The 16,599-nt window shown below is 29.1% G+C and overlaps 1 protein-coding gene across 1 annotated transcript; it reads left to right on the forward strand.

Annotated features, from left to right (window-relative positions):
* The first annotated feature begins 1,497 nt into the window (after positions 1–1,497).
* Positions 1,498–9,992, forward strand: LOC123297703 (facilitated trehalose transporter Tret1-2 homolog). Its single transcript, XM_044879460.1, has 4 exons — positions 1,498–1,560; positions 2,016–3,316; positions 4,303–4,420; positions 8,209–9,992. Exons 2-4 carry the CDS (start codon positions 2,138–2,140, stop codon positions 9,537–9,539), a joined length of 2,628 nt encoding a protein of 875 aa, XP_044735395.1. The 5' UTR covers positions 1,498–1,560; positions 2,016–2,137; the 3' UTR covers positions 9,540–9,992.
* Positions 9,993–16,599: the final 6,607 nt, after the last annotated feature.

Here is a 16,599-nt window from a genome sequence, read left to right on the forward strand (position 1 = left end):
CAACTTGTATCTCGTGTAAGTTAAATATGTATAACAGATTTGGATTATTTCATAAACATAAACATTTGTGTATTACAAGTTGCCTATCTCTTAATTTTTAAGTCAACTTTTGCATTGGCCGTTTGATTTAATTAACAATTTATTGGTTATTAACAAATAGAAACATTTACGCCAATAACATCATGCCTTACTAATGATATTTGACACCTAAGAATCACATTCCATGAGGTTTTTTCAACAAAATGCGAGCGGTTTCACTCATTTTCTTTTATTTGTTACATATTAAAGTGCAGTATTGATAACTGGTAAGTAACCTGGTAGTCTTAATTGGAATAACTGGAAACGGGCCCACTTTCTTTAAATAAGTACGAATTATTAACACAAATTGGCGGGTTGCAAATTCCAGTTATCAATTAATATTTTACAGATCTTGTTATTTGCAAAGTTATTATGGTTTAAATGGTCTAAATCTTTTATAAGGATAGTATGCGATAAATGCAAATTCTTTTAAATAAGCAACCATATAAAAAATAGGTATTACTATACACTATCAAGGAAAACAAATGAAAACAATGATTTCGATCGATAAAGCTAGTCGATAGTTGGTTACGGAAATTTCTCTTTGATCATTTGTCGAATTTTCTATAGTATATTTTTCAGAATCGCTTGTATGCAGGCAGTGTTTTCTTTGGTTTGAGTTAATTTACACCTCATGCATCTGAAATGCATTACTTAAGTAATATTCAAGTTCATTTTATAGTACAGTTAAAAATGTTACAAAAATCGGCTAATAAAGAAAAATGAAAGAAACCGCTCGCATTTTGCTAAAACCTCATGAAGTGTGTTTCTTAGGTGTCAAATATCATTAGTTGGGCATAAGTTAGTGGTAAAAATGTTACTATTTGTTAATAAATAATAAAATTTTAATTCAATGAAACGATCAATGTTAAAGTTCACTTAAAAAATGAGTAACTAGGCAACTTGTATGACGTAAATGTTAAGTGTTTGTCAAATAATCGAAAACTATTATACATGTACAACGTATATATAGTTCAAGTTGCCTATTTGTGAATATTGTAAGTCAACTTTAACATTGAATTAACAATATATTGTTTATTAACAAATAGAAACTTTTGTACCACTAACTCATGCCTTACTAATAATATTTGACACCTAAGAAACACATTCCATTAGATTTTAGCAAAATGCGAGCGGTTTCTTTCATTTTCCTTTATCTGTAACATCTTTAACTGTACTATTAACACCAAAAGATTAAAATTTTATGATTCTATATAATTATTATTATCGTGATAATTTAATTATTGCCGGCTTTTCTAAACTCTGTTATCGGTATATTTTAGTTATTACAGTGAAAAAATGAAGTAAAATGTATATTAAATACTGTTATGCGGTGTTCTTGAATTATACTTAAGGAAATCATACTATTTTTGGGTTAAATGAAAATCTATAAACATTTTTGAACTAAAATGATTTTATTTGATAATTTAAGAAAAAAAATATCGAAAGGAAAATTTGTACAATGTTTGGCTTGTCTTACAGGTAATTAAAAGACTTTTATTGTTCAGGAATACCCGAATAAAAAGTGATACAGTGATTATTACGGGTAAAAATTTTTGTCGGAATATAATTTTTTTTTTATTAAAAAATTTCCAAAGGAAAATTTGAACAATGTTTTTTGGATTAGACATGACTACGGCTATTTTGCCGTAGCAATATGATTTTAAGTGTATTAATTTGAGTGTCTCATGTAAGTACAGTCAGAAGAACCAGCCATTCTAGATCGAATTTTCATCTAAAAAGCTATTATTTTAATATAATCGGCAATATATTAATATTTCTTTCCTTAAAGTTAAGTCATATTCCATAGTTACAGGTCATAGTGAATTTAAAAAAAAAATTTTAAGATATGAATTCGCATTTATATCCACAGCGAAAAAAAATTAATAAGTATTATAACAGAAATTAATAAATTAAACAGATTTGTTTTATTTTAGCAATAATTGCATGTTTTGATGATGGCTTATTACAAGTATGGCTATCACCAGTGATTCCAAAACTAGTAGCAAAGGATTCTGAAATCCCAATAAATTCAGATCAAGAATCATGGCTTACGTCAATGTCGTTAATAGCTTTATCAATTGCATCTATATTTTCAATCAAAGCTGTTCGATTAATTGGAAACAAGACGATAATTTTGCTGAGCTGTATACCAGTAACATTGTCTCTGTTATCAATTATATTTGCAACATCAGTCGCTGAATTATATATATCCAGATTTTTTGCGGGAATATGTGACGCCATGTGTTATGTAAGTGTCCCCGCATACATTGGAGAAATAGCAGAACCGTCTATTCGTGGAGTGTTATCATCAATTATAATGACATCGTTAAATTTGGGAATCGCAATCACATATTATTTTGGTTATGCACTGCCTTTGAAAACGTATCCATTGTATTGTCTTTCAGTTCCAATTGTAATGTTTATTGTTTTTCTGTTCATGCCTCAATCACCGTCTTATCTAATATCAAAAGGAAGAGTTGAAGATGCTAAAAAACAGTTAGAAATGATTCGAGATTCCGATATAAGCAAAGAATTCAAAGAAATTAAAGCAAATATTGAAAATGATGTTTCAGTACTTGAGAATTTTTTTAATTTATTTCGAGTGAGAGCTAATTTAAAAGCTTCATTAATTATTCTTGTAACAGTTTTGATATGGAATTGCTCCGGAATTATTATTATGGCTATGTATTTGCACACAATTGTGTTGGAAGCACAAGTCAGTCTTCCAGAAATCAATCCCATAGTGATATATTCTTTTGTACAATTTTTATCAGGAATTGGTTGCTTTTTTATTGTGGATCGATATGGAAGAAAACCATTATTATACATTTCATGCACTGGCGCAGCCACATGTTTATGTGCCTTGGGAACGTATTTTTTCTTCAAAAATATGAACTACAATGTTGAATCAGTGACGATTTTACCATTGATCGCTTTAATTTTATATGTATTTTTCGCTAGTATTGGCCTCGGTAATATTCCAATTGTGTATACATCGGAATTATTTGCATATAATATGCAAAGTTATGGCGGTGCAATATTATGTATAAGTTATGGTGTGTTTGGTTTAGGTGCAAATTCACTGTTTCAAATAATTACAAATCATTGGGGTATGCACATAATTTTCTGGATATTTGCTGTTCTTACTTTAATGGGAGTGTTAGTTACATATATTTGGCTCCCAGAAACTAAAAATAAATCAATTATAGAAATTCAAGAATATTTAACAGCACCAAAATCTAAAAAAGAAATGACAAAATGTTAAAAACTATTTGTTATATGAACATAGAATATGTAGCTATATTAGAAAATTGAGACTACTTGCCAATGCGTAGGTATAACTGAATGTTCAATTAAGATTTTTTTTGTTTCAAATATAATGATAAAAGAACAAGTCTAGGCAACAAATTTATCTAAATGCGATTTGGTATTTTTTCGATAGAAACAAAAACGAAACGTAATTTAAAAATAAATAGAATATCCTAAATATTACAACGAACACATCTGTAGTAGTTTTCTCAAAAACAAGTAGTAAAAAATGTTTAAAACTGCTTAACTACTTCATGGTGTGTCCACCGATATAATTGGAAAGAATTTTTTTTAATAGGTACTTTATAGAAATAGGTTACTTCTTACTTTAGAGAAATAGGTTACTTAGGTAATACTTGTTACGGAAGAAAGATTGACACAAGTCGTTTATCAAACTAACGAGAATTCGAACTAAAAAACTAAAACCCCAGGAGATGATGGAGAGACCGTTCATCCTCGGAGACCAATTCAATAGTAATATTCGTGTTTAGCGACCCGTTTTAAAATTTTACGAATAAAAAACGGTAATTTCTCAGTATAATAAAATTGGGAAGATCTTAAAGTGGTCTGCTAACTTCATATAGCTGGTAAAACCTGTTTTAATAAATCGTTGGATTTTTTTTAAACGAATTTCCGTATAAGATTAGACATGTTAGTCAGCCTCTCAAGTTTTTACACAGTAGCCTGTCTTTCTAAAATTTATTTAGAGTGGGCAACTATCAAGTGTCGTACAACAATTACTAAAGTGTACTAAAATTCGCTTTAAACAATACAATTAATTGTTACTATCCAAAAAATTGTTATTGTTTAATATATTTTTTTGAAACTTTTCTTAATTGACTAATTTTTAATTTTTTAAATAAAACTAAATAATGGGGAAATAAAAAATTTGGTATATGTATAAAAAATTTGTATGATCTATTGCGTGAAAAAAATACTCAATTGAGTGCAATAATGGGTGATGTGTCTATTGATTATAGTAAACGAGCTCGTTCAGCAAAATTTAAACAATATTTAGCATGTTTTACAGGTAAATATCACTAATTTGTAACATTATTCAATTGAAAATCAAGCTTCTTTTACGCGCGTATCACAAAAAACAATGGGAAATTAGGTTGCGGAATTTCATTTTCAAGTAAAAAAAAATTTGGCATAAACCCAGCCAAAAAACTAAAAGTTTTTACGTAAATTGGCTCTAATGTGTCTGCACAGATTACTCTTCACATTAAAGTTGAGTTTTTTTTTAATGAAAATTACATGAAACGTTGTAAAAATCATCCAAAAATAATAAAACGTATACTGTAATTTTAATATTTATAGTTGGGTAGTTAGGCTTATTTTAAGATATTTGATTTTTTTGATTTAATGTATTTTGACATTTTCATAAAGGACTCAACACATTTAACAATAAATTTGGTTTTTGGTTAAAATTAATTTAAATTTTAAATACAGGACGATATTGTCCTCGTTACCAACATACAAAAATAGGTGGTACCCTCTAGAACTATTCATTTTGGTGTTATATCCCTTAAAATATCCAAAAAAAGAATTTCGTGTTTCTGTACGAATTAATCAAACGAATCGATTATTGTAATTGAACAAATTCAGACTTAGGTATTTAATCTTAAACCATGTACATTTTATGTATCATTTGTTTATTTATCTAGCCTGTTTTTCCCTGTTCACGGGTGTCGTTCCCTGTCTCTCTTATTCCTTTATTAAATTACATGATTTATCCCTCATTTTCAAGCTTATTGTGCTGGCGAAAAACAGACTCACGGTCTAAGAATGTAGCGTTTAGGAAAAACAGGCTAGAGAAATAATTATATTAAGAAGAAATTTTGTTCACTATGTAATTTGTATGTCATATCTGTAATAAACTTGCCTATAAATAAAAAGAAAATAAATTACTCATGTACCTACATATTATTTTTAGCTAGGGGTACAGGACTGTGAAAGTCCGCAATAGTCAGGCTAGTTCTCATAAATGGAGATAGTTTTTTATTAGAAGAGCATTTATCGGATGAATATATATGTCACCCAATTATTGTAAGAATCGTTATTTTATAATAAATCTAGACATATTGTAAACTAACAAAAGATTGGAAATAAATAATAAGATTTATAATCTAACGTTTGTGTTTTCGTAGGATTATAAACTAATAATTTAACGATTTTCAGCCGTTAGTTATAAAAATTGTTTAGAGCCTATAGTGGAATTACAAATCGAAATGAATAGGTTTAAAGAATGTCTACGAAATATATCTCTAAAATTTATTAAAATACAAAAATTAAACTAAATAATTACTTAAAAATGTTGTTTATAATAACAACATTTATAAACATATTCTAGCATATCTTTTAATTTCACAGAATGAATAAAATAAAATTCCAGTAAAAAAACTATAAACATAGTCTAGCATCACTTAGGTGTCGTTCATAAACCACATGACGCTGTGGAGAAAAAAAGGGACGAAACAGCTATGGCATATATTTTTAGCATGATGGCATTGTTAATCAAATGGTTCATTTACTAGAATTTCAGCTAAATTTAATTTATCTATTTGTTCGATTACACTTTAAACTAACTAATTTGACCGTATATAATTCTTATTATTTTCTTTATGAACACAAAAATACTTTTGTAGTTCTATGGAAAATTTTCGTTTACTTCCCACCCACTATAGCTTATTGTAATGTGTCCGATTTTCAAAATCGAAATTGTCAACATATCTTTACGTATCATGGATAGGACGAGGCTTTAACACTAATTTAGAGAAGTATGTAAGCGTGTGTGTGTGTGTACGTTCGTACACTAATTTATCATCGTCGATATCGCGCGATCAAAAAGTGAAATCGACTTCGTTGAAGTGTCAATCGAAACGTATTAAAGACAATATGATCCAAAAAGAATTTCCTAGCATTAGGTTGAGTCCTTTCCGAGTTTCGAGATTTCGAAATTTTTTTATAACTTTTTATTATGCTGGATACTTATTCGTGGGGACCTCAAAGGTCGCACCAGACTCTATACACGGCTTGTTTATCAAGGTAATTATATTTATTTATCACCTTATTAATATAAACTACCTTTTTTATATTAATTGGCAATTAAATAAATAATAAATATTTATAAAAAAATATATTATTTTAGCACTAATAATAACTGACATAATACATAAAATTATCTGGTTTATTTATTGTCATTAAAGAATAATTAATTACTTATTCAACCAATCAGATTTGACTGATAAACATTATTCGTGTATAAAGTAACGAAAGAAAAGCGTAAGATTAAATCTGATTATTCGTTCACAATCTATCGTTAGTTTACAATCTTCCTAGATTTATTATAAACTAACGATTCTTACAATAATCCGGTAACATATACAAACCAAGTTCTTTAGTCAAAATCCAGTTCAACTGTACGAAATACATCCTCGAGGATACCAATAATAATACGGTCGTAATCTCCAAAGAAAAAAATCTTCATATATGTTACTTCTGGAAGTGAGAAAATGATGAACAAATAATTCCAGCAAGAATAAAAGTTAAAGAAAAGCCAAATGGCTTTTGCATGTTGTAAAAGCCAGAGGGAAAATATGTATATTTGTATGATTTTAAAATTTTCTTATTTTCCCTTATGGAGGCTGGTGTTGGGGTCTTCCGACACCAAAAATTTACTCACCTAATATACAAAATTTTCCCTTGATAGTTGACTGACTTTCTGCTACGGATTTGGTTACCGTTGCTACGTTGCTGTCAATAGAAATAAATGAATAACAGATTATTTTAGATTATAAATTCCTTTTCGATCAAATTATGTAATACACTTGTAGAAAAGTTGATATAAGCAGTTTTTTGCAGCAAAATTTTCCTCGTATCGCTTTGTGGCGAGGAGAGATGAGAAATGCTATCTTTGATACCGCTGCTTACAGTTAACGAAATTAGACTTTTGAATTTCACAAGTTGTGTATTCGGAAATAAAGAAGGCATAAAAATGTTTCTAGTATCATAAAAAGCTAGAATTACACTCGTCATAAATGAAATATTTCGTTCTGGAGTAAAAAAAGCCACAAAAGGAAAAAAGTGGTTTAAATTCGCAAGTTCCAAATTTGCTTTAGCATAGCACATAAGCTTTCCAAAGGGTACATTGGATTTCTTGCAGGATATAATTTGAGGCTCGTGTACTCATTCAAAGATCAAAGCGTTAATGGATGATAAAAAATTTTCGACTTACGATTGAAAAACTAGTATAAGATTTTGAACGAACTGTAGATTGATATATTAGACTGTTGTTCTCCGAGATACAGCTTCTTGAAATTTTCATACACTTAAAATGTTTCTGTATTTTGAGATAATATTTATTTAATTAAACTTAAAAAAGTCTCCATGATAACATATTGCTCAGTTCTTTCTCAAGACATCGTTATCCCCTCCCGTGCAGTATAGAATTTTGTTATTAAAAGTCTTAAAGACTTGCAGAGATTTGCTTTTCTCGTGTAGAGAAGCTTTTTTGGGGTATAATAATCGAACCTTTATATTATTCTTGCTTCTTCAGGTTCGACTAATGTATATTTTAAATTCATTTCTTGCAAATCGAACGCTGAAGGAGGAGAATTTGGAGGATAATTATATCATAAATCTGCCCTTCTTCAGAAATAAGATACGTAGTGAAAGAGACTTTAAATGAGCATATATTGAAAAAGATATTTTCCCAAAATTGTATAGTTCCCAAAGCACAATGCGGATGAGTATATTTTATATCATTTATTATTTTTATTTTTTATATATTTATTGAACTATTTTTATTTGTTTTAGCTACAATTGCATTGTTTGATGATGGTTTAATTTACGTGTGGTTGTCACCAGTAATTCCAAAATTAGTAGCAGGAGATTCTGGGATATCAATAACTCCAGAACAAGAAGCATGGCTTACATCAATGATGCTAGTAGCTGCGTCAATTACAGCAATATTTTCAATACATTCAATTCGCTTAATTGGCAGTAAAAATTTAATTTTATTGAGTAATATTCCAATGATTTTATCACTCTTATTGATCATATTTTCAACATCAGTTCTCGAATTGTATATATCAAGATTTTTAGTTGGAATTTGTGATGTAATGTGCTTTGTGGGTGCACCCGCATATATTGGAGAAATTTCAGAACCATCTTCACGTGGAATATTATCAACATTTATTATGATTTCATACAATTTGGGAATAGTAATTACTTTATACTTTGGTTATGTCCTACCTTTGAAAACATATCCACTGTATTGCCTTCCAGCTCCATTTATAATGTTTATTCTTTTCCTGTTCATGCCTCAATCACCGTCTTATCTAATATCAAAAGGTAAAGTTGAAGAAGCTAAAAAACAGTTAGAAATGGTTCGAAATTCTGATATAAGCAAAGAATTCGAAGAAATTAAAACAAATATTGAAAATGATGTTTCAGTACTTGAAAATTTTTTTAATTTATTCCGAGTAAGAGCTAATTTAAAAGCTTCGTTAATTATTCTTGTGACAGTTTTCATATGGAATTGCTCGGGAATTATTATAATGACTATGTATTTACACACAATAGTGTTGGAAGCACAAGTCAATCTTCCGGAAATCATTCCCATAGTCATATATTCTTTTGTACAATTTTTGTCAGGAATTGGTTGCACTTTTATTGTGGATCGATATGGAAGAAAACCATTATTATACATTTCATGCGTTGGCACAGCCGCATGTTTATTTGCCTTAGGAACGTATTTTTTCTTCAAAAATATGAACTACAATGTTGAATCAGTGACCATTTTACCATTGATCGCTTTAATTTTATATGTATTTTTCGCAAGTATTGGTCTTGGTAATATTCCAATTGTGTATACATCGGAATTATTTGCGTATAATATGCAAAATTATGGCGGTGCGATATTATCTATCAGTTTTGGTGTGTTTGGTTTGGGTGCAAATTCACTATTTCAAATAATGACAATTCATTGGGGCATGCACATAATTTTCTGGATATTTGCGGTTCTTACCTTAATGGGGGTATTAGTTACATATATTTGGCTACCAGAAACTAAAAATAAATCAATCACAGAAATTCAAGAATATTTGACAACGCCGAAATCTAAAAAAGAAATGACAAAAAGTTAGAAACAATTTGTTACATACACATAGAATATGGACCTATATTAGAAAACTGTTGAAATTGTGGCTACTTGCCACAATGCGTGCCTAAATATTAAACTACCATTCAATCTAAGGAGGTCCGTGAGGTCCTAAGCCTGGGCCTCACGGGCCTTAGCTTAAATCCAGCCCTGGGAAGTAGCAATATCACTTAAAAGGTAAAAAGAAACAAAATTTCGATAATATTTCTTTGAGAAAGCCTTTGATAATATCGATAGGAATATGTTATAGGCGACTATCTCATATAGGACTTTCTAAAACTAGGATTCAGGGCCAGATTAACTATTAGGCAAAAAGGCTTTAGCCTTAGGCCCTTGAATCTTTGGCTCTCGATTATTGGTACTTGCTATAAACAGTGAACTCGCTAGAAATTTAAATGCCGAAAAGATAATTCACGATTTTGCTAGCATAAAAGCAAAAAAAAAATTACTTCTAAAATTTATTTAATTATTATTGTTAAATTATTGTTGAATAAAATTAATAACAAAAATTTAGTGTATTCATTTGCCTGTGTTCAATGACTTAAAAAACATTATTTTTAATCTGCCCCGTTAATCCGCGACTTTGCGGTAAAAACTGAATTTCTAATGAGTTTTCAAGGGCTAAGTGAAGGTTACCTTCTATCAGGTCTTTTATTTAATTTCAGATGGGAATGAATAATATAAATAATATTTGCAAAAACGATAAATTTGATTATTGATTGGAGATTAAATTTGATGTGGGTTGCGGAGGGTGTTATTGAATCGATTCACAATACACCTTCATTGAATAATAAACACATGCCTAAAGGGTATCCCACAGTAACCAGTGTGGGCTTAGCCCACAAATAAAATATAGAATAAGAGAAATTCACTGCATTGTAATTTTCGAGAACCCTAAAATTGAAAATCTTCAACTTTAAATAACTTGAAAATTGTAAAATTTTTTAGTAAAACTTCTGAGAGAAGAGGCTTCTTTTAAATAACAAAAAAAAAAAACCTTTTGAGTGAGTACTGAAACATGTCTTTTACATAACAATTGACTGATTTATAACAAAAACAATGCCGCTTGCGTTTACCAGAGTAAGCAACGCAAAGGAGTGTTAATGTGTTTATCGGTCTATGTCTGTTCCTATATGGTACACTACAGGCCAAACGCGTCGGTCGATTTTGATGATTCTTACGTCAATCGATTTGTTTTAACCTTGCGAGTGCTGCTAGATATGGCAGTAATAAAAATTCAATATGGCGACCACCAGACGGCATATTGTGAAAATGAAAGTGTGTACCTATATGGCACGCTAGTGGCCAAACGCGTCGGCCGATTTTGTTGATTCTGACCTGAATCAGTTTGCGAGCGCTACTGAAGATATGCCCATAATGAAAATTCAATAAAATGAATTTCGGCGAACTACGTTACGTGGGGTATCGTTGGAATAGCTATTAAATAGACAAATCGATTAACTTAATAATCATTAAAATCGGTTCACGCGTTTGGTCTCTAGAGCGCCTCAAAGACCAAACATACAAACATAGGCTGAAAATGAAAGTCGTCAAATTATGGTAAGTGAGGTATCGTTGAATAGGTATTTGAAAATCCTAACTAAAAAGTTTAACCGAAAATTAAAAAAATCAAAAAATCCGACGATTTAAGTATATATAAAGTGAAAAGAAATCAATCGCTATATAAACTGCTTTAAACAGCAGTTTACATAGCGACTTTAACAGTCGGGACCCAGTATTGTGAAAATTCGAGCCGGTGTAGATTTTAATGGGTCCCGACTGAAAAGAAATCAGTCAGCTATGTAAACTGCTGTTCTTGTTTTTTTCTTTTCATTTTATATTTAACTATTTTAGTCGGGTTTTTTAAATTTTTGTTATTAATTTTTTTTTTAAATTTACCAATTACACTCTTGTCATTACCATTGTGACTATAAATTTTTGCCTCAGTTTCTTTGAACAAATAAAATCAAATGAAACAAATGAAAATTTCGATGATAATCTGGTGCATGAAAGCTGGTGTATGAAAAGCAAAAACCTGTTGTCATATAATACAATGATAAAAATAACTTTATGTTTTTTTTTTTACTAAAACAACTACGGTGAAATACTAAGACAATATTCATTTAAATAGTTACATCAAATATTTAAATAGTTACACCGCAAAAGATGTTACACATTTGATATAAAGATGATTATTCAGTAGTTTATATTGTACAGGCTACTCCGTAAAATTATATTATTAAATTTAATAAATCAAAAAACCTTAAAAAGAGAACCAATCTGCATAAAAAATTTACTTTAAGGATGTATGAGCATGGTAGTGGGGGCACAAATTTAAAAATAGATATTTTCAATTTTGATGATAAATTTGTATTATTACTTGACGATATAAGACGAAAAGTAATAATAAAATTTTTCGATATCTGCCTTGATTTTCAAAATATCGAAAATTGAAAATTTTGTTTAATTATTTAGCTTTCGATATTTCGAAAACCAAAACACATATCGAAAAATTTTATTCTTATTTTTCGTCTACATTCATGAAGTTATAACAAAATTCATCATCAAAATTGAAAATAAGATAAAAATAATTTCAACCCTTAATCTACCCTGCTCTTACATCCCTTATATAGACGGTGACATTAATTTTTTTTTCTAATTCATTGCTAATATGTTTACTTTCTATTAAAAAGTTTTTTTAAAATTTGTTTTCAATCATTCCAAATGAAAATTATCAAAAACTTCCAAAATATGTCGTTTTTTGAGATTCCTCCATAAGAGCCAATGTATTTTATATCGATTTTTAATGACTTTTTTCTTAAAAATTTGCACGGATACCTAAGCTGAAATTTTAACCACATATTCTTTGAGTAAAAGACTACACACAAACAAATTTTGAGCCTTTAAATCAAACATTGTTGTCATGCTCATACATCCTTAACTAAAACTGAAGAGAAAAAACAAATTCAGTAGTTTACATAGCTGGTTTAGATTTTAATGGATTCCTACTTTTAAAGTCGCTGTGTAAACTACTGGACTTGTTTATTAAATTAATTTTTTTATTTTACACTTTTCAGATAGGATTTTCAAATAAATATCCTACTTAACATAGTTCATCCACTTTCATGTTATGTACCTATGTTTGGGTCATTTTGGCGCTCTAGAGACCAAACGCGTAGACCGATTTAAATGATTCTGGCCAATTGATTTGTCTATTTAATACCTAGTTAGCGATACTCCAATTAACATAATTCGCTGGCTTTCATTTTTTTCATTTTACAATATGGCGTATGGTTGTTTCCACAATTTTTATAAGTGCCTTGTCTTTAGTGACATTTGCAAGGCCAAGACAAACCAATTCCGCGTTCGATCTATTTAGTACCTACCTGAAAGAAACAAATATACATATGCAAGCTGATAAACACATTACCACTCGTTTCTCCACAATCTTGAAACCTAATAGAGCTAGGTTAATTTTGATGACAAATTTGAAAAGTATAACCCAAATTTAGTAGAATTACATACTTGGTTTATCAAAAATGATAAAATTTGGATGTGATAGAGCAAAATTAAATTTTTTGGATTCTGATGACGTCATAAAGTTCAAAAATTCAATTTTTTTAATAACACAGGCAATTTTTATCCGATCTTATTGGAATTTGTTTTGAAACCCACTAATTTTGGGTCATTCTTTTCAGCTGTGATGTCAGTTTTTCGCTAGCTATCACATATGTGCTTAATTCCGGAACCAGGCGTCCACATTCTTGAAATCTTATACAGCTTGATTAATTTTGACCATAAATTTGAAAAGTATGGCCCAAATTTAGTAGAATTACATACTTGGTTTATCAAAATTGGATAAAATTTGGATGTGATAGAGCAAAATTAAATTTTTTGGATTCTGATGACGTCATAAAGTTCAAAAATTCAATTTTTTTAATAACACAGACAATTTTTATCCGATCTTATTGGAATTTTTTTTGAAAACCACTAATTTTGGGTCATTCTTTTCAGCTGTGATGTCAGTTTTTCGCTAGCTATCACATATGTGCCCAATTCCAGGACCAGACCTCCACAATATTGAAACCTAATAGAGCTAGGTTAATTTTGATGACAAATTTGAAAAGTATGACCCAAATTTAGTAGAATTACATACTTGGTTTATCAAAATTGGATAAAAGGATGTGATAGAGCAAAATTAAATTTTTTGGATTCTGATGACGTCATAAAGTTCAAAAATTCAATTTTTTTAATAACACAGGCAATTTTTATCCGATCTTATTGAAATTTGTTTTGAAACCCACTAATTTTGGGTCATTCTTTTCAGCTGTGATGTCGATAGTTTGTTTCGAAAATCTTTGATCATATGTCGAATTTTCTATACATAATATTTTTTTTCAGAATCACTTGTATATAGTAATGTCAAGCATTGTTTTATTTGGTTGAGTTAATTTACACCTCATGCATCTGATATACATTACTAGAGTAGATTAAATATTAATTAGTTCATAATTTTTTTATTTATTTTATATAATTATTATTATCGTGATAATTTAATTATTCAGGGCATTCCTAAACTTTGTTATCATTACAGTTTATTAAAATGTTTATTAAATACTTTTATGTTGTGTTCTAGAATTAAATACTTTTATGTTGTGTTCAAGCTTGAATTATGCTTAAGCAAATCATACTATTTTTGGATTAAATGAAAATCTATAAAAAAAATTTAAGCGAAAATGATTTTACTTGATAATTTAAAAATAAAATTCTCGAAAGGAAAATTTGTACAATGTTTGGCTTGTCTTACAGGTAATTATTAATTTAATTAATTAATGAGCTTACTTATAAAGCATTTATTATTATTTTATTGTTTATTTTATACCCAAATAAAAAGTGATACTGTGATTATAAAAGTATTCCTAAACTTTTTATGAAAACAGAACGGAACATATATAGAGTATATGTGCATTTTTTATGACGCAGAGATATTTTTTCAATTTTGAGACGACGCAAAGTTCAAAAGGAGCGCTCATTCTATAATAACAATAACTAGGTCGGCCTTTCGGGCCGTAGCCCGTGGCTACCCTGTACACGAAAAGTAGTGAAGAAAATCAAAAGTTTTTAAAGTAATATTAGGAGAACATGTATTAAAAATAGAAATTATGTGTCTAGATTATTAGGAGAGCATCTGTAAAAACTAACATGTTTGCCTAACAAACTTATTATTAAGATTTGTTTAAATTTATGATATTTTTCCGTTCAAGTTATTTTTCTAGCGTGTTTTTTCCTAAGCGGTACATTTTTAGACCGTGAGTATATTTTTCGTCAAACATACACATTATAAGGTTAAATATGAGAGGTGAATCATGGAATTTGATAAAGGAATAAAGAAAATGAGGGTAGGACAGAAAAGAACTTGCTAGAGTAATTATAATATATAAGATAAAAAAATTAAAAATTGTAAAAAATTATTTTATTATTGGTGATTACATAACTATTCATTAATCATTTTAGATAATTCGATCTAAAAGAAAGGTTAGAGTCACTATGTTATGACTTTTCTTTCTCTATTCAATACACCTTGGTAAAACCACCTATATTAAGTTAGCGGACCTTATTCGTGAAATTCATAAATTTGCCACTCAATTATTTTTAAAAAAAATCGAATTCGCCCGATAATTTATCGTACCACTTCTAAATTTTATTTTACACAGAATTTGCCGTAAATTATTTGTGAAATTTTTTATTTTGTCGTTCAATTATTTAAAAAAAATACGGGTTGGTCCGCTATCGTAAACCACTATAAAAAAATGAAACCTTTCAACTTTACCACACTGAAAATTTGCTGTTTTTATCCGCAACTTATTCGTGAAATTTCTGATTATGCTCTCAATTACTTTTCAAGAAAGCAAACTATCTAAATAATTGAAAAGTTCCCAACTTTACCATACTAAAAATTTGTTGTTTTTATCCGTAAATTATTCGTGAAATTTCTGAATTTGTCGCTCATTTACTTTTCAAGAAAACCAAAATTTCCGATAGATTTGTATGAACATTTTCCTATCTTTCATATTATCTGAAACAAATGAAAACAATTGACTGAGCTAATTGTTGAAATACCATGTATAGACAGTGTTGATTACTCTGTCACATTACACATATACCTATACATGTCATACATATATATAACTGATATAGCCATAACATACATACTATACAATTTGCGCATAATTTGCGGCCTCACGGATAAACAGTCATGTTTACGAAAAATGTTTCAAACAAAAGTTGTTTACTTTTTTATAAGGATAATTTTTTACATTTAAACTTTTGTTTTATTCTAATGGTTTACAAGACACAATTGACATATGTTGCTCATTTACGAACTTGACCTCACTTTTTACGTCCTCAGCATTCTATTCAAATTTCAGCTTGATATCTCTTTTCGTTTTTGAGTAACCGTGATGGCAGACGGACAGACAAACAGACAGACAATCAGAAATGGACTAACTAGATGATTCTATGAACACCTATACCAAAATTTTTTTCGTAGCATTAATATTTTTGAGCGTGACAAACTTGGGACTAAACTTAATATACTATGTATATTTCATATATACATGGTATAAAATCTATGCCCATGTTCAATTTTTCGTGTCTTTGGTGAAAATTCTTACTAATATTATAAATGTGAAATAATATTATTTATTGTGAAGTTCTTAAAGTGGTCTGCTAACTTAACATAGGTGGTAAAACCTGTCTTAATAAATCGTTGAATTAAAGAAAAAAATTCCCGCATAAGACACCTAGTATAGTCAGTCTTTTATAGTTTTTACAATAGTCTGTCTTTCTAGAATTTATTTTGAATAGGCACCTATCAAGTGTCGTACAACAATTACCGAAGTGTACTAAAATTCACTTTAAACAATACAATTAATTGTTACCTACTATCCATAAAATTTTTATTGTTTAATTTATTTTTTGGAAATAACTTTCCTGAATTGACTAATTTCGAATTTTTTTAAAATAAATAATGGGGAAATAAAAAA

Source organism: Chrysoperla carnea, chromosome 4 (assembly GCF_905475395.1).
Source record: "Chrysoperla carnea chromosome 4, inChrCarn1.1, whole genome shotgun sequence".
In the NCBI taxonomy this organism is placed as follows: domain Eukaryota; kingdom Metazoa; phylum Arthropoda; class Insecta; order Neuroptera; family Chrysopidae; genus Chrysoperla; species Chrysoperla carnea.